The sequence below is a fragment of the Pongo pygmaeus genome, chromosome 17 (genome assembly GCF_028885625.2).
Source record: "Pongo pygmaeus isolate AG05252 chromosome 17, NHGRI_mPonPyg2-v2.0_pri, whole genome shotgun sequence".
Classification (NCBI taxonomy): Eukaryota; Metazoa; Chordata; class Mammalia; order Primates; family Hominidae; genus Pongo; species Pongo pygmaeus.
The window spans coordinates 32,363,695-32,382,010 of record NC_072390.2 but is presented as its reverse complement, the minus strand read 5'-3'; the positions used below and the strand labels follow the sequence as shown (position 1 = coordinate 32,382,010).

Here is an 18,316-nt window from a genome sequence, read left to right as displayed (position 1 = left end):
AAGAGGCACAGGCTATTACTTCAAGATCGGTCAAAGGCACAAGATGGGGGGCTGTGAAGTTGTCACTCAGATTGCTCAAGTGGGCAGGTTCAGAGGCAGGCCTCAGTCCCATCACAGGGCTCAAACTCCCTCTTACAAGTCTAGGATAACCAGAGACCCCTCAAACAGATATTGTGAAAGAGAGATACCCACAGAGGAGATGCAGCTGATCCTTTATCGGGGCCTGATCTCAAGGATCGGGGGAAAAGGACAGGGTCTGTCTGTCCCCAACTGTACCCCTGGCTGCAGGGTGCTGGGCTGAGAGCTGAGAATGTACTTACGATGACTTGTTTCCTTTGGTTCTTTCTTGTATTAATTCACCCTTGGGGTTCACGGTGAATATTCTACAGTCTGGAACTCCAACTTGTGTGTAGGCATAGACATCCTGCAGAAGAAAACAGCAAGCGGGTGATTCCAGGGAGGAGAATTCAGGAGATACTTCTCAGGCTCCTTGTGAGCCAGAAGCACTGCACAGACAGACTCGACAGAAAACATGCGGAGGCAGCACAGTGCAGTTGCCACCGAAACTGAGCTTTAGACAAACCTAAACTACAGAGTGGTGCTTGGAGAGTCACAAAACTTGGGCAGCCACCAAGGGGAAGCCAGGGGCCCTGGCGCAGAAGAGGCCAGAGAGGCCACATCTTCTGCACACCTGAGGCCCGATGGCCCTGCAGAAGGGAGGCAGGTTGGAAAGTGCTAGCGAAGGGCCAGCACTGATCCTGGCTCTGGGGTGATCCAAGGACGTAGCTTAGAACTGCTTAGAAGAGGAGCCGGAGCTGCCTGAGGAAATGGAATGGCAGCCACAGAAACGATGGAAAAGTGTCCTTCGTATAAATTCTGGGGCAGATCTGCACCTACAGGACCTTCCCAGTTGCTATAGATATTTGGAACAGATCAAGTGAAAACCGAACAAGCAGAACAGATGTCTCATTTTGCTTACAAAACTGCTTTGAGAATTGGGACGTGGCTACACCCCACGAAGTACATCCCTCTGAATTTCACCCACATCAGAACCCAGAGCCCAGGAGATACTCACATTTGGACGGTTTCCAAAGGCAGCATAGAAGGGCTGCTTGGACGGGGCAAACAGATTCTTGATATCATTTAGACACTCAATTTTGAACTTCTCTGGTTTCTTTTCTATCACTTCTCTAAGAAAAAAATACAAATACAATCACCAATCTCAAAATGGTCGTTTTCCCCAGTGAGTGGTCCTAAAAAAATTTTAGTGCTCACAACCACCCAATTTCTTCAATCCTTTGTAACTGGAATCCTTCCTTCTCCTTCTTTGCCAGTCTAATAACTAAGAAAATCTGAGTGATGAAGTTTAGGGAAGGAGAAAACTTGACAGTTCCTAGAACCTGCCTTTCTTCACCAGGCCCGCCACATGGCAAGTGAGCAGTATGTGGTAGGACACCACCAGGGACCAAAGAACCGGGAGAGGCGTGGCGGCTCCAACATCTGATGTCTCTTCCCACACATCCCCCGACCTTGGGCCCAGCCCCGCCCACATGCTGGGGCAGCGGGCTGCCTGCTGGAGAGGTACCTGTGGAAAGCGGAGAACAAGCTGCTGGGGGACAGCATCAGGGGGCCCCGGGGCAAGATTGTGCCCTTGTCATTAACCCAGTGCAGGTAGCCACGGGTCATGTCAGCCATGCCAATGGCACGGGCCGAGCAGTACAGAAACTTGTAGCCGTTCCTGAAAGAAAACACACCCTGTTAGCCCACATGTTCTGGCTAAGAGAAAAAAGAAAAAAAAAAAAACCCCATACTTTTCTTTGTTTTTTTTGTGGTTTTTTTTTTTTTTTGAGTCTCACTCTGTTACTCAGGCTGGAGTGCTGTGGCGTCATCTCAGCTCACTGCAACCTCCACCTCCTGGATTCAAGCAATTCTCCTGCCTTAGCCTCCCAAGTAGCTGGGATTACAGAGGCATGCGACACCATGCCTGGCTAATTTTTATATTTTTTAGTAGAGACAGGGTTTCACCATGTTGGCTAGGTTGGTCTTGAGCTCCCAACCTCAGGTGATCTGCCCACCTCAGCCTCCCAAAGTGCTGGGATTACAGGTGTGAGCCACCACGCCCAACCCACACTTTTCTTTTAAAAGATCCACATAAAGTTCCTCTCATTTACTGTGAAAACCAAATTCTCAAATTCAGCAGGAAACTTCTTAGGATTATAGAGGTTTCCCCTTTCCATGGAAAACGTGGGAAAAAAATGGAGGTACAGGCAACTAAGGATTATGTTAAATTTGTAAGTACTGATATAAAATGTTCAGCATCTAGTCCATGAAAGCCAGATTAGAGGATAGAAAAAATCTTGGACTATCTTTAAATTACCCACTGTAAAGAAAAGATATAGGGGATCTTATTTATAAAGGCAATGTGCAAGATGCAAACCACTCCATCAGACAAGAAGCAAAATTATACCCAGGTAACTGACATATTTGTAATTTTCATATTATGGCATTCTCAACTAATGCTGAAGACACTGAGATTCTTCAGATCAATGTAATATATGTATTAGGAACCCACAAAGGCCATGGCACGGCTATCTTCCCCTCAAAGGGTGCCCCAAGAGAGAGCAGCCCATGCAAGAACTATTTCCCCCATGCATGCATGCACTATCTACTCGTGCCCCAAGAGAGAGCAGCCCATGCAAGAACTATTTCCCCCATGCATGCATGCACTATCTACTCAAAGAAATAGAATTTTAAGGCTGGGCGCGATAGCTCATGCCTGTAATCCCAGCACTTTGGGAGGCCGAGGCGGGGGAATCACCTGAGGTTCGGAGTTCAAGACCAGCCTGACCAACATGATGAAACCCCATCTGTACTAAAAATACAAAATTAGCTGGGTGTGATGGCACGTGCCGGTAATCCCAGCTACTTGGGAGACTGAGGCAGAAGAATCACTTGAACCTGGGAGGCGGACACTGCAGTGAGCCAAGGTTGCACCATTGCACTTCAGCCTGGGCGACAAGAGCAAAACTCCATCTCAAAAAAATAAAAAAAAAATAAAAAAATAAAATACCCAGAAAATAAACCAAAAATGAAAATCAGCTATCTTGTTAAATTCTAGCTAAAAAAAAACTGTCATTCTAGTTATAGATGTAGGTAGTGCCTGAAACACAGCACCGTGAGGATTAGCTGAGATGACACAGGTTCGATGCCAATGCCAGGTACACACGGCTCCCACACCATCAACGGGAAAGGAGTGAGGAAGAGCGGAAATGCTTCAGCATAAACACATGACTCATGTGGACTGAAGCCTTATACCACTGTTCTATAGTTCTTAAAGCAAGCTTCCAGCTCACCAGAGCGAGTTAATATGTGGGGAGGGTACCTACTCATTGATGGAATGGTAGAGCTTTGCTATACCCTGGTGAGTCCAGTCTTTGCCCAGCTGTGGGAGAATCTGTCCCAAAGCATCCGACCTAAGAAGATGGTAGAAACAGGAAAAGGTATCAGGAATCAAACACATAGAGCGTTTTCCTATTTGGTTGACTATCAGCTGCCAATAACTAATTGGTGGAGGGACACTCTTGAAAGGGGATTTAATCACAGCTTCAAGCAACTGCAAGGCCATCCCATGCAAATGCACCCACTGAGGTGCTTCTGAAAGTGGAGTCTCATGAGTGCCAGATGTGTGTGTTTGGAGGTAACTGACTACCACACATTCTCTTTTCCTCCACCCCAATGTCAAGGGGCTGGTTTTCGTATCAGAATTGAAACCAAATAACTAAATCTTTCCAAAAGTGATTTCTGACATTTGTTATGCACCCTCACCATCTCCTCCATGCAAAAAAATGACCCCATGTGGACTACACTGGGGACGCCTCAGGGCATATGGCTTATAAAATGCCTTGGCTGAGGGCTTCGAGCCCCAGGTGAGGAACTCCCCACCATACACTGCCTGCCCCTCCCTGAGCACGGGGCTGTTCCTTGCCACCCACCCGAAGGATTGAGCTTACTTGGTTATTGTCCCATCAATATCAGAAATGATGATCTTGTCATTCCAGTTCCACAGGTAAATGGTCCCTGCACAGCGACAGGTGCCTTGATACTGGGTTGTAATACTAAACACAACATCATTTGGGCCATCATGGAGCTTCAGTTTTGCCTTTTTAAAAAGCATAAGAATAAAGAAAATCGCTGAAAACATAGTTTGAAACTATTTAAAAATTTTCAGAACAACTGGTGTCTCGGAATCCCAACAAGAGGCAGGATGGTTTCCGTGGTCTTAGACACAGCCCACCCTGTGCCAAGCGCAGCTCACAATGCCGAGGGAGCCACTGCCTGAACAGTATTTTGGGATTCCAGGGACTTCTCTGAACACCCACAAAGCAAGAGGTCTACTACTCTTCTTCCACACCTGAGAATTACTGCTTTAGCCCCAGCCTGCTCTGGTCCCAGCAAGACCTTTTCATATGGAAAATGGGTCAAAGTCAGGGTGGGAAAGAAGAGGAGAAATTGTGTCTAACATGTCATTTCTCTATTGCTGTGGCTCCTAAGAGACAGTACCTGGCTCAGCGCTGGGTTAGCTGTGTACAACTGACTCTCAAGAGATGGAGGAAGGAGGTCTGGGGTGGGTGGCAGCACCCAAGCCTCAGGTTCCCCAGGTGGGCCTGATAGCTCTTGGGGGAAGGGGTCGTGGTTCCACTGTGGATAGGCATTGACACGACCATGCCGTATGGCGTGTATGCAGCTGGGGACGTGTGGACAGAAGAGGATGTGCATCAAATTAAACCATTACTAAAGTAAGTCCTACTGGACAACACGGATCATGCAAGACTCACGATCTGGTCTGAGGAGAGGCGGAGAGACTTCTTATATGAAGTTGTGCTGCCGTGGCTCAGGGGCTCTGTGGGGATGGGGTCCACTGTGATGGATTCTTCGAGCTCCTGTGACCCCTCATCACTCGAGGAGTCATTCTCAGCCGGCCTGTTCAACATTAGCCCAGTTACGGAAGAGGCAGCAGGGCATTTTATTGATGAGAGCTTTTCATTTAGGATCAAGAAAATAAAGATATCCTAAATCCTTTCTAGGAATGGGTAGAGTTATCCCTTCTGCCATTCTCCCATATCCACAGCTCTGTATGCCTGAAATATTCATATTGTTAACTGATAAGGCCACTTTCATAACTGGCAAGCACTTACCTTCTGACTACGACCTGCTATTTTCTGCTATGCCCAGTGAATGCTAGAAGGTCTACTGACTCTTGTTGAAGAGGGTATGTATGTTTCACAAGGTACAAATTAAAGAAAACGTAATCGTTTACAATGATTTAACAAAACTAGGGGCTGGGTGCGGTGCCTCACACCTGTAATCCCAACACTTTGGGAGGCCGAGTTAGGAGGACACCTTGAGCCCAGGAGTTTGAGACCAGCCTGGGCAACACAGGGAGACCTAGTTTCTATGAAACATTTAAAAATTAGCCAGAGGTAGTGACACTTGTCTGTGGTCCTAACTACTTGGGAGGCTGAGGCAGGAGGACTGCTTGAGCCCAGGAGTTTGAGACCAGCCTGGGCAATACAGCAAGACTCTGTCTCTACAAAATACAAATTTAAAAATTAGCCAGGCATGGTGTCCCACGCCTGTAGTCCCAGCTACTCAGGAGGATTGCATGAGCCGAGGAGCTATGATTATGCCATTGCACCCCAGCCTGACTGACACAGTAAGACTCTAGAAAAAACAAAAACTAGTAAGAAAAATTTTAGACACCCCTTAAAAGATATAGGATGGGGGGTGGTAAGGGGCAAGAAAATAAACCCTCAGCCTTAGACACTAAATGAGACAGCCAAGGGCTGGAAGAAGCATGCACGCACTGGCCTGGGGGAGGTGGACAGGCAGAAGCAGGAACAGGGCATATCACGAGCAACTCCTCTCAGGGCTGCTCACCCTAACTGTCCAAAGAATGCTGTTTCTTCCAGGAAATGAAACCCACCCAAGCCAACCTTGAGATTATTTTTTATGTCTCCCTTTGGCTCCGGATGGGATGCAGGGGGAGCAGGGGCACCAGGGACAACACGGCTAAAACATTCCTCATAACCCCTTCCCATACACTGATGCCACGGCTCCACAAGGAGGTAGGGTATTTATTTTTCTAAGCTGGTGATGTTTTTTAGAAAAGCAGTTGTCATTTGCTGAGTGGCACAAATATATCACATCATGTAATATCTGTAGAAGATGTTCCCAAGAACTAAACAAGCTGCCAAAATCAACTCAGAAGTAATGGCCCTGCTAGGAGGGCCTGAGTGCTATGAGCTGGGCAGAGGACAGGGCACCCACCTGGCACTGGCTGGCTCCTTGGAGCTGGATGGCAGGTCACTGGCTGGCGGTGCCTCAGATTTTCCCTCCTTGGATTCTGGCAGCTGTAACAGCAAGATGATAATGGCAACAAGCAATTTTTTCCCTAAAGATAAGCCAAGTTCATCAGCAGCCCTCTCTAGGAAAGAACACAACTGCTTTCTGAACCCACAACTTAAAAATGCTCAAAAACCAGACTTTCTCTATTCTGAGCCAAAGAATTAGAAACCTAAGACAGAAGTCATGTGCTTCTACGCAAATCACTGTCCCTACCCAGAAGTAAAACATTTTAAGAGCACCATTTCAAGTCACAAAACATAATACAAGCGGCCCAAACTTGTTAGGTCCCCAGCTTCCTCCTCCTCCCGGGAGTAACTCACCACGTGCAGAAGGGACTGAAAGGCAGCCCCCTTGCTGACGTGGACATGAACTTGGTTCAGGCAAGACTTTCCTTCTGACATTTGAAAAATGGTGAAAACTCCCTGAACCCTCTTTTTCAGAAGGTGTTGGGGAAAAAAAGACTTGCTCTGCTGCTTGTTTAGTATGGTTCTCTGGATAAATTTCTATGGAGACCTGGTGGAACAGATTCTGGTTATTTGTATCTGGAACTATGCCAGCGGACGATAACCTTCTGCTCCTATCTGATAGGTAATGCAGTGAAGTAGAAAGAGCACAGGCTCTGGAGTCAGACTCAAGGTCTTGCCCCAGCTCCGTCTCTCACCAGTTACGTGACTTCATGAAGCACCCAAGTTTCCTTACCTGTGAAATCGCAACTCAAACATCTCTAGTGCTGAGCTATAAAGGACCACTTGGGACAGCACCTGCACATCCTAAGTGCTCAAAAATGGAAACTGCTATATGGTAAAATAGCCCTATACAGTCCACATTCCTGTGACTGACAAAAAGGTTTTTTGAATAAATGAAAGATTCATTTCTTTCAGCCCATGGAAACAATGACCTCTAGGTCTGTTACCTGTTTGGTCATGCTTTCTCTCTTTCGCCAAAACCACCAGCGACCAGATTTCTTTGGCATCTTGTCTTTGACCCAGGACTCAACTGTGGCCTGAAAACAACCAACCTGGGTTAGTCTGGGCAATCTATTGGCCACACAGCACCTACCTTCTATGCTAGCCTGAAGGACGGGGCCTTACTATGGAATGTGAGAACGTGAGCGATGCTCTCTCCACACCTCCCAGACTCCTCTAGCGTTTTTAACACCTCTGAGAGACAGACCCCATCCTGCTTTCATGGCAGCACAGCTTTGTGACAGCTCTGTGGCATGAGACCAGGCGGTCTGCTATGTAGGACCTTAAGGGCTGACAGGTGAGCAAATCTCATTTATCTATCTTTGGAAAATGTGGTTCTCATGAGTTAAAAGGACCAACTAGGCTGATGATGTCTTCTTGGTGGACAGATTAAAAACCAATTGTGAGTTTGTATATAACAGGTATGTTAGCCACCATCTGCCCTAACCACACTGATGTCAAGCTTCTCTTGGCTACATCACCTTCTTCTTGCTGCTTCTTCCCATATTAACGGGAGAAAAAGTTTTTTTCATTCATTCCATATTTAACTTATGATTAGTAAAATCTCTCAACTTTTACAGACCATCAGAAACTAGTATTTATATCTAATAAGAATGAAATAAAGAAGTGGCAGCCCTGCTAATTTCCTAGAGTTTGGGCATGCGATATTTTTAGTGGGTACATATGACTTTGATATTTTATATTAAATATTAAGCTCAAGTAAAACTTTGAATAGTACCCAGTTCAGAAATATGCACACATGGATTTGTTTAAGTACTAGACACTGTGGATGCTTTCGGAAAGGCAGCAGATGGTGGATCGCCTCACCTTAGGCAAGCTCTTCTGGAATACTTGCAAGCTAAGGATCATGGGAGCTGCCAAAGCCCAGTTATAGTAACTGTGAGAAACAAAAATTGTGCAAAACCATTACACAGTGAAAGTGAGCGAGAGAGAAGGGGAGGGAATCAGGAAGGGAGAGAGGAGAGAAGTGACATATAAAATTGCTTATTCTTTTCAATAAAGATGATCAGCTAAATTTTTTGTCACATGAATAACCCTTCATTTCAAGCACAACTTCTCTGAACAGAGAAGCCGTAAAATCTATCAGAGTAACATTTCAATGCTTCATTTAAAAATAAAATTGAAGCTTTACTTTCCCTTCAAAGCCATTGCCCATTGGCTAATTTATATGAGATGACAAGTTTTATAAGAAGGAAAACTTTTATAAGTAACAGTTAAAAATGGCGCTTGTAAAAAAACTGCAAGAGTATTTAACAATTATAAAAGCAGGAGTATTTACCGATTATATATCCTTATTACAAGGTTAGGATTGTCTATAAGTCCAGGGTTTTCTGCAAATTCGTGATAAGTAATGATATGCTCCATGAATTTTTCTGCAATGTAAAATAATAATCAATTTGGTTACAGATTACATAAATCCCTATATGAGATTATTATAATACTCTCTGCATTGCAGAAATTGCAGGCTAAACTCATCTTTCTAAAAAAACTAATTTTTGAATATTCATCAAAAGCAAAATGTCAGACGCTTTTTTTCCCCAGGACAAGAAAGAACACTTCTTTTCTATTCTCCTTTTCCACTGTCTCTCAGTGAAAACAAATAAACTAGTAAAAAGGGACATGCCAGAGACTTTCAAAAAAAATACATACAGATGTGGCTAGAGAGGGATGGCAGACAGACACAGACAGACAGACACACACACACACGAAAACTGTAAGTTCTATTCTCAGAGGAAGAAACTTTACTGACATGCAACGGCATAACTGGGGAATATTCATAGGGGTCTTACGGCTTTAGCAAGCAACATTTTATCAAAACATATCTTAAAATTATTTGGGCCAGGCACAGTGGCTCACGCCTGTAATTCCAACACTTTGGGAGGCCGATGTGGGCCGATCACTTGAGGTCAGGAGTTAGGGACTAGCCTGGCCAATACGGTGAAACCCCATCTCTACTAAAAATACAAAAATTAGCCGGGTGTGGTGGTGCCAACCTGTAATTCCAGCTACTTGGGAGGCTGAGGCAGGCATGACAATCGCTTGAACCCAGGAGATGGAGGTTGCAGTGAGCTGAGATGGTGCCACTGCACTCCAGCCTGGGTGACAGAGCAAGGCTCTGTCTTAAATAATAAGAACAACAACAACAAAATACATATGTTACAATTGCTTGGAGAATTAAGAAAACAAAACAATGCAAAACAAAAAACCTAGAATTTGGCTCAAGGTCTGTGAAATAAATCCCAAGTTCTTGCAGAGTGAATGAGGGCTTTCCATGAATTTTTGTACCCTGTTCCTAAACCTGTATTCTCCTAGATCTAGGCTAACAGAGAAACTGCTCACTTGGATTGTTTCTCCAGGTAATGTGTGTATTACTTACATTTACTTGCCATTTCTGCCTCTTCCAATCAACTCTACCAGACTAAGTCACCAATATTTAAAACAAAGGTGTAACTTTTATATTTTACCTACATTTTATATTTCTCATTCCCTCGCATATAATTTTTTAAACTGAACATTTAAGAGGATTACAAAAAGAATGTGACCTATTTAACTTTGTCCTTAGAATGAACCATTGGCCATAACACACTTTAAATTTCTTGCAAAATATAAAGCAAACAAACAATGAAGAGACAGGGAAGAGGCATAATGAGCTTCCTGTGACCCTGGAAAGGAAAGACTTCAGGAACCCATGGTCCTGAGCTTCTGGCCATGCAGTCTGCCACATCACGCCTTCAGTTCCTCTAAGGGAGAGGGAAGACAAAAGATGACACTAGTCACGGAAAGAAAATCTTCCCTTAGAAGAAAATCAAACAGGGGCCACAGGCCAAACTGAGAAATACTAAGAGTTCAGTTTTAAAAGGAAGGTTAAAAAAAAAAAATGCTGATGAATTGAGGACAGATGCACACGGGACTCAGCCCAGCATATAGGCATCCTGACATCTCTGCTAAACTCCCTCCCGATTCCTGAGCAAGCTTTACTCTCGTGGGCCAACCCTCCAGCCTTATACAGAAAGTAATCCTCCTAATTTTTGCCAGAAAGACCATTTACTCAGTGGACAATCAATTTTCTACAACTTCAGGGCCCTATATTCATGTCTAAGGCCCAGTGCTTTCCAGAAGGGCAGCTGGGCCCCAGTCTCACAAATGTTTCTGTAACTTTACAGATGAGAAAACTGGTGCAGTGTGATGATCGCACCCTGGCGGCTCAGAAAACAGGGCGGCCTGGTAACTCCCAACCTCTTAATTTGAAATTAGAGCCTTTAAGGGCACAATACCTCAAAGTCACCCCATAAAGAGGTGTCAATTAAGACCTAAAATGAGGGTATAAGGGTCTGACATTACAGAATATACCTGTTACCTGCACAAGATCCCTAAAGAATGTAAATATCCTGAAACGGCTACATGGTAAGTTTTAACCAAGTGATGACCAGATTGCTCTCTGAAATGAAGACGGGGCACAAACACCCAACGTACCTTTCGAAATTTCTCCATTTTCACTGAGGCCCCCACAAAGGGAGAGGGTAACGTCAGGCAAGTCCATGGCAGAATCTGAGAGGCACTCAGTGCCGCTATCTGCAGCTGCGCTTCCCACGGACTGTGGGGACTGGGAGCCAGAGAGTGTGTCAGACTCGGGCCACTGCCTGGAGCCAGGCTCCGATTCACTGTGGACAGGGGATGGGGAAAAAGATGTGCTTTATTACAACTCCTTGAATTCCTAGTTTACTGCATGGTTCTCTGGGGGCTCAAACCAAATAACACATTCCCTAAAAAGAACAGATGGACCTACAATCAGGCATAACTTTTCTTAGGTAGGGTTTAGAATCATATCATAAATGACATGAAAGATAACCTAATATAGTACTAGTGAGAAATTAACTGTGAATATAGTAAATATGTCACAAAATCACCACAGTCATTCATAATAATGCAAACATTTCAACTATGGCCTTTCTGATTTTTAATTAAAGGAGTAAAATAGTTATAAGTATTTATTTACATTTCCATGATGAAAATGACAGGGTAATTAAGAAAATCTGATGTTTAGAAACCTTTGATCCTAACGTCCTAGAAAAAGCTGTGGCACTTTACACATCCTGTAGAAAATTACTGTAGTCCAAGGCTATATTCTTTAAAACCAAAACTTTTCTAAGTTCGCCTATTACCTCACAAAGAAGGAAGGAGAAATTAAACGAGCAAATTCTCCAGAGGCAAGACCCATCTAGAAAAAGAAACGTATTCAGAAATAAACTGGATGTAACTGTTCTTCCAGGAGCTAAAGATGAGGTTACTGAATATTTTCATTTTTCAAGATAAGGCACAGAAGCCAGGTTTCAGAAGGTGATCAAGGGAAACCTTACGTGTATGCAATGAAGTGTAAATCTGAGAGAGAATAATCATGAATGGCACAGCACCTTAAGTCTCACAGTCACCAATGCTTACTACTCTATACCCTTTGAATAGGTATTTAATGTCACATTTGAGATATTGAGAATTTTCAAATTCACTTATTTTATTCAAAAAGTCAGTATTTTTTATGTTGATTTAAAAAAACAATGACCCAGAGGTTTACTGGCTCTTTCAAACAAATCTCATCTTTAAGCAGTAGGTGGCAGCAGACTACAGATATGTTGTCACTAGGTAACAGTTTCAAAAGCTGTTTCCCATTTGAATCAAAAAAATTCAGGTTTTTGGATGTTTTTTCCTCTTAATAGCAATGCACACTCATACCCACAAAATTGAGATTAACTGGACTGACAGAATGTTCTCACTGGAAACAGAAAATCAGCAGACCTGTTGTTATACTGGGGGTGAGGGGGCAAGGCCAACCCTTCTGTGTTTACCACACCTGTCTCCTCTTTCTCCGGGGCACACGGCAAGGCCCCCTTGCAGTCAGGTGTGGCCACATGAGCACATGACCAAGCCATGAATATGGACAGAAGGCATACATGGTGCCCCTCCCCAGGGGCCCTCTCCTATGCGATGCTCATTCCTTTCTCTGCTGCCTGTAAACTCTGGACTCTGAGACCCTATGGGGATGGGAGAGCCTCAAGGTGAAAGGAGCCTGTGTTCCTGAATCCCTGTGGGCAAGGCCTCCCGCTAAACACCAACACAGAGCGTTGTCACAGGGGCAAGAAACAAAATTCCATCACGGTAGACCAACGAGATCAGGAGTTCCACCTCTACAGCAGCTAGTGTTACCCCAACCAGTAACAACATCTACACACATGGGGATGCCATCTAACTCAGGATGCCACCAAATACAAAAGTGTGTGATTTATATTAAAGTTTAGTGATAATTACAAATACTGTAAATTTGGTAATGAAGATGCTAAGGATCATGACATGACTAATGCTTACATGGATTACAAGAGTCTCACTCACTATCTTTAAGTATTTATGAAATGTTTCAAGAAATAGTTAATGAGGTAAGAAGCTTACTTAGTGCATGGACAGTGACTGTGAACAGTTAAATTACAGTAGAGTGGAGTAAGGTATCATCACCTTAGTTACTCTCCTCATTTTTTAAAAGAGAAACTAAGACATATCCCTAAGGAATACCAATATAAATAAATGATTAAGGCCTGGGAAATGTGGGGGAAAAAGTGGTAATTCTATGACAGCTTATATTTGAACTTTCCTACTGTTAAAATTAAGCCATTTCAGTTTTTTCACCTTAAAAAAATCCAACTATTACTTCAAATGAAGTAGATATGTTGAGATAAATTTAGGACAGAGCTAGAAAGGAGTTTTAAGAACTTTCCCAAAATACCTGTAAAAAAATTAAATAGCTTTATGTCAATCCCATCTTTCTATTCCAAATAAAAAATATATATACTTTTCAGTAATTCATTTACAAGTGTTTAATTATGTGTGCCTATGGCTCAGTATATTCAAGTCATAATTTCCGTGGAGAAAAGTTGTTTTTTTGTAACCACAGAGTAGGAGTTTAACAGAATTCCCCTAAGAGTGGAAATGAACTTGGGAAGGCAGTCCAAGTATATCATATTTGAGGCCCATATTTGAAGTAATTCAAAGGGAAAATGGTGCGGGACAGTGAGGGAGGCTGGATGGCAGCTGTGGAGCTGCAGGGGATGTGGGGAACACGGGCCACGGGGGCAGTGCCTCACCAGACCCAGACCCAGTTCAGAAAAGGCTCAGGATCTCAGACGCCAAAGAAGTGAAAGCGTTCTTTGGAAAACATTTTCAAATAAAGATGTGTTTCTTTTAAAACACATAATAAAATAAACGCTAAAAAACTTTCCCAAGCATGTTGAGTTTGTATTAACCACTACAGGAAATGTTAATCAGAAGTCATATACCCTTATGTAGGTTTAACTAGTATCTCTCTCCCCATTGTATTGAAAATGTCTTCATAAGTAATTATTAATTTCAAGTCACTATATTGAAATAAGACATGCACTATTTGTAAATTTTCCAAAACCTGAAGCCATCATCAGATTTAGCTAAAGGACACCATCATCTTGTTCCTTTTTCCTGAGATGAAATGTTTTACTCTAGAAATAACTAGACTATTTCAGAGCTGTCCTTCAATAAATAAGGACCACTCTACCTTTTAGGGAAATAAAGAGCTGCAACTTCAGGTTCTAGACCCTTTAAGTCATCAAGGTAAATATCATCAGGTCCCTGGTGTTGGCTTCTTTTGTGAATACCTGTTTAAAAAAAAATCAGAGGTAAGAATTTAGTTATTCTTCATTTACAACTCTGCAAAACACACAAACGTTTGCAAACAGTAAGACTGACAAGCAGGATTTGAATAGGGTTTTAATTTTAAAGGTGTCAACCAACCTTTTTACTTAGGTTGGTTCTCAGCCATCCATGCCAATAGAAGAGAAGTTCAGTGCTCCATACATATACTTTGATTTTACTCAATTCTCTCATTTGCTGTTAATTGAGTAATACTAGCCCCTAAATAATTTATATTTTAATGGTGAAGTCTTTTTTGTATTTATAGGTCTAAGAACAGGCATGACCAAACTTAAGGCAACCACCTGCATTGGGAACGAGGGCATCACTCTAAAACCATGAAGGGAAGGTTGTCTGGGCACAGGATATTCACATGGTGCCCAAATATCCACCCTGCATTACCTTCTAACTACAAAAGGACAACAAATACTTCACAATGGATAGATGTGGCAGATAACATCTGAAACAATAATCACGTTCAGCATTACTATTAGTGGTCATCATGAGATACAATATGAGTACCCAATATATGCAATAAAGTCATCTTCAATTCAAACAATAACTCTAAGCCTCTAGATCTGTACTGCCCACTCTAGTGAACAGCAGCCACATGTGGCTACTGAGCATTTAAACTGTTGCTAAAGTGAGGTACACAAAATATGTTAAAAATGCGTAAAACACACTACTTTTAAGATACTTCACTAATAATTTTATATTGATTACATATTAAAATTATATTTTGGATTTATTGGCTTAGATGAAATATATCACTAAACTTAATTTCACCTTATTTTACTTTCTTAAAAGTGGCAATGAGGTGATTCAAAATTACACGTGATTCATATTCCATTTATAGTGGGCAGTATGTTCTAGAGCTAACTCCCAGTTAAGAAAATATAGGAATGTCACCTTCAAAAAAACAATTAGACAAATCCAGAACATGAGAGAGCCTAGAAGACACTGGCTGGGCTCTTTAAAAGGTTACTATCACGGGTGTAGAGTGGGTATGAGGGTGTGTATGGGTGTATGAGAGAGAGTTCTAAAATAAAAAAGATTAAAAGAAACATAAAAATCAAATGCAACATGTGAACCCTGATGCAATTTTGGCTTGGAAAACAGGCCAGCTAAAAAAATATTCTTGGTACAATTAGGAAAATGTAAACATGAATTCTTCAAGATGACAATAGTACTGGGGCTATGCAGAGAATGTTCACATTCTTAGAAGGTATATCCTGGCATATCTAAGAGTGAAATGTCATGCCTGCAATTTGTTTTCAAATGTTTTATTAATAAAACACTGTATGTGGATGAATGGAGAGATGTAGGGAGAGAGGGGTTGAGGAGAGAGGGAGGGCAAAAATGTATAATAAAAAGTAGAGGGGAAAAAGAATGAGGCCAAAAGAATAGTAAAAACCACTCAGGGTTCCTGTGTCTAGTCAGATCCTGCACTGTGTGCTAAGAACAGGAGTCATTAGTTCCAAAAACAAAGCATTCATCCTAAAAGAACTGGATTTCCCCCCTTAACATTTCTTAGAGTATAACAAGTGGCTACAGGCCTTTGGTGGAAGAGCAGGTGCCAAGTTAACCCACCATTAGCTAGATGGTTTTATCTGATCACCAACACCTTTGACAGTCACATTCTTTCATTTTAGATAAATTATTTCTGAGTGAACTTGAAGGTCCATACCTAATATATATTAAGTTGGTTTATAATTACCTAATCTTTGGTGCTAGAATTTTTTTTTTAAGTGAAATACGTAATTGGCTATATATGATGTTGGGTAATTTTAGAGACGGTTTCACAATTTCCTAAAAATAGGATCCAAGGCCAGAGTTCAGAATATATATGTTCTGACTCTTACTGTACCAAGTATCCACGGTTGGCTTTTTATTTTCAAATAGTAAGGATGTTCTGATTTATTAAACTTGTGTTCCAAAAGTGAGGAAGAACTGTTGAACCAAAAGTTGGATGTTTTCTCTACTTATTTTATTTTTTTTTTGAGACAGGCTCTCACTCTGTCACATGGGTTAGAGTGCAGTGGTGCAATCACAGCTCACTGCAGTCTCGACCTCCCTGGGCTCAGGTGATTAGAATAACTTTTTGAGGTAATTTTTATTTATTATTATTATTTTTGAGACAGGGTCTCACTCTATTATCCAGGCTGGAATGGAGTGGCGTGATCTTGGCTCATTGCAACCTCTGCCCCAGGGCTCAAGCGATCTTCCCACCTCAGCCTCCCAAGTAGCTGGGACCACAGATGAACGCCACCATGCCAGGCTCAGTTTTTTATGTTTGATAGAGACAGGGTTTCACTATGTTGCCCAGGCTGATCTTGAAATCCTGAGCTCAAGTGATCCATCCACCTCAGCTTCCAAAGTACTGGGATTACAGGTGTGAGCCACTGTACCTAGCCTTCTACCTATTTTAGAGGGAAATAATCAGCAAAAGAAAGCACATACTCATAATCATAATTAGTATGCATTGATTTTTATCCGATATTACTGCTAAAAAACCTACCTAATTTAGCCTCAGCTAAGATGTTTCAAGTGAAAATATTTTTTCTCTATTCTAATTTTTTAAGATTCTATTTCACTTTACTGACATACCTAATCAATAAAGTGGTTAAGTTTACTCATCAATTGATTACAACTCATTATTTGTTTTCTCAGTAAATGCTTCTCAAGAACCCACTGAGTAGCAAGAGTCAGGAGACAGCAGTGTGCAAGTCAGGCCCTGCTCCAACTGGACTTTCCAGGGGGATGCCATGGAAAGCAATTGTAAGAAAGTGAGTGATAGGCCTGGGCACGGTGGCTCACACCTGTAATCCCAGCACTTTGGGAGGCCGAGGCGGGCAGATCACCTGAGGTCAGGAGTTCAAGACCAGCCTGGCCAACATGGTGAAATGCCATCTCTACTAAAAATACAAAAAATCAGCCGGGGATGGTGGTGTGTGCCTGTAACCCCAGCTACTCGGGAGGCTGAGGCAGGAGAATTGCTTGAACCCGGGAGGCGGAAGTTGCAGTTAGCCGAGATCACGCAATTGCACTCCAGTCTGGGCAACAAGAGCGAAACTCCAGCTAAAAAAAAAAAAAAAAAAAAGCATGATGGGTTTCGACTGGTGAGTACAAATACAGAGGCAGCCATCACATGTTATGTGGAACACTGAAATAATTTACCATCTAATTTGAGAGTACCTGGAGCCAAATTAAACAAACGATTACCTTTCTTCTTTGACGGCGAGTCTACTTTAGCTGCCGGTTTGGATTCTGAGGGCGCCTCCGCTAAGGCTGGGTTGGGAAGGTGGTCTGCATCTAACATAGATGAAATCTGAGTACTCCCAAGAGGAGGTTCGAGAAGCTCTGCCACAGACGTTGGGTCGCTCATCTGTGTACCCAGGGCTCTGGGTTTGGGCTTCACTATGGTACAGACAGTGTCTTCCATGGAAGCATCCTTCTCAACTTCACTTATGAGGTTGTCCTCACTGGGAATTACCCGAAAATGAGTATTTTCTGATGGTGTAATTGTAGCTGTCCTAGGATGATGGTCAGATCGTTCTCTTTTGCTGACCTAAAAAAGTTAAATTGTTTAAAAATTAAACTACTTTCAGAGTATTTGTTATAATCTATTTCCTAAGCTGGCAATGTGTTCATTTTATTTTTAATTTAACACATTCATTAAATATCTTAGTTTGTACATGTAAAAATTCCATAATAAAGTGAGAAAAACTAACAATTGCCTTTTGTTCAATATCATGATACTTATAAATGTTCTGGCCGGGCACGGTGGCTCACGCCTATAATCCTAGCAGTTTGGGAGGCCAAGGCGAGCAGATCACTTGAGGTCAGCAGTTCGAGATTAGCCTGGCCAACAGGATGAAACCCTGTCTCTACTAAAAATACAAAAATTAGCCGGGCATAGTGGCAGGCGCCTGTAATCTCAGCTACCTGGGAGGCTGAGGCAAGATAATTTCTTGAACCCAGGAGATGGAGGTTGCAGTGAGCCGAGATGGCACCACTGCATTCCAGCCTAGGTGACAGAGCAAGACTCTCTCTCAAAAAAAAAGGTATATGTTAAATGTTCTACTGTGAAGTTACACTGGAGAAGACTGAGGAAACTGACAATTTTCAGTTACTAAGAAGTAGAAAATATTCATTTTGGGGGAGAAAACTAAATGAAAATTTAGCCCTCCTTGGACCACATCAAGGCTCTGTTAAAACAG

The 18,316-nt window shown here is 42.5% G+C and overlaps 1 protein-coding gene across 9 annotated transcripts in view; it reads right to left on the bottom strand.

Moving 5' to 3' along the window:
- LPIN2 (lipin 2) overlaps positions 1-18,316 on the bottom strand; it is a 113,770-nt gene that overhangs the window by 6,362 nt on the left and 89,092 nt on the right. For all 9 annotated transcript variants that reach the window (XM_063653456.1, XM_063653458.1, XM_063653457.1 and 6 more), the window contains 13 exons: positions 17,319-17,664; positions 13,963-14,062; positions 10,866-11,053; positions 8,671-8,764; positions 8,199-8,268; positions 7,319-7,408; positions 6,328-6,410; positions 4,836-4,980; positions 4,011-4,159; positions 3,387-3,473; positions 1,586-1,738; positions 1,076-1,190; positions 321-424 (listed from right to left, as the gene is read on the bottom strand). In XM_063653456.1, the coding sequence (XP_063509526.1) occupies positions 321-424; positions 1,076-1,190; positions 1,586-1,738; positions 3,387-3,473; positions 4,011-4,159; positions 4,836-4,980; positions 6,328-6,410; positions 7,319-7,408; positions 8,199-8,268; positions 8,671-8,764; positions 10,866-11,053; positions 13,963-14,062; positions 17,319-17,664 (1,724 nt within the window). The remainder of the gene's footprint in view (positions 1-320; positions 425-1,075; positions 1,191-1,585; positions 1,739-3,386; positions 3,474-4,010; positions 4,160-4,835; positions 4,981-6,327; positions 6,411-7,318; positions 7,409-8,198; positions 8,269-8,670; positions 8,765-10,865; positions 11,054-13,962; positions 14,063-17,318; positions 17,665-18,316) is intronic.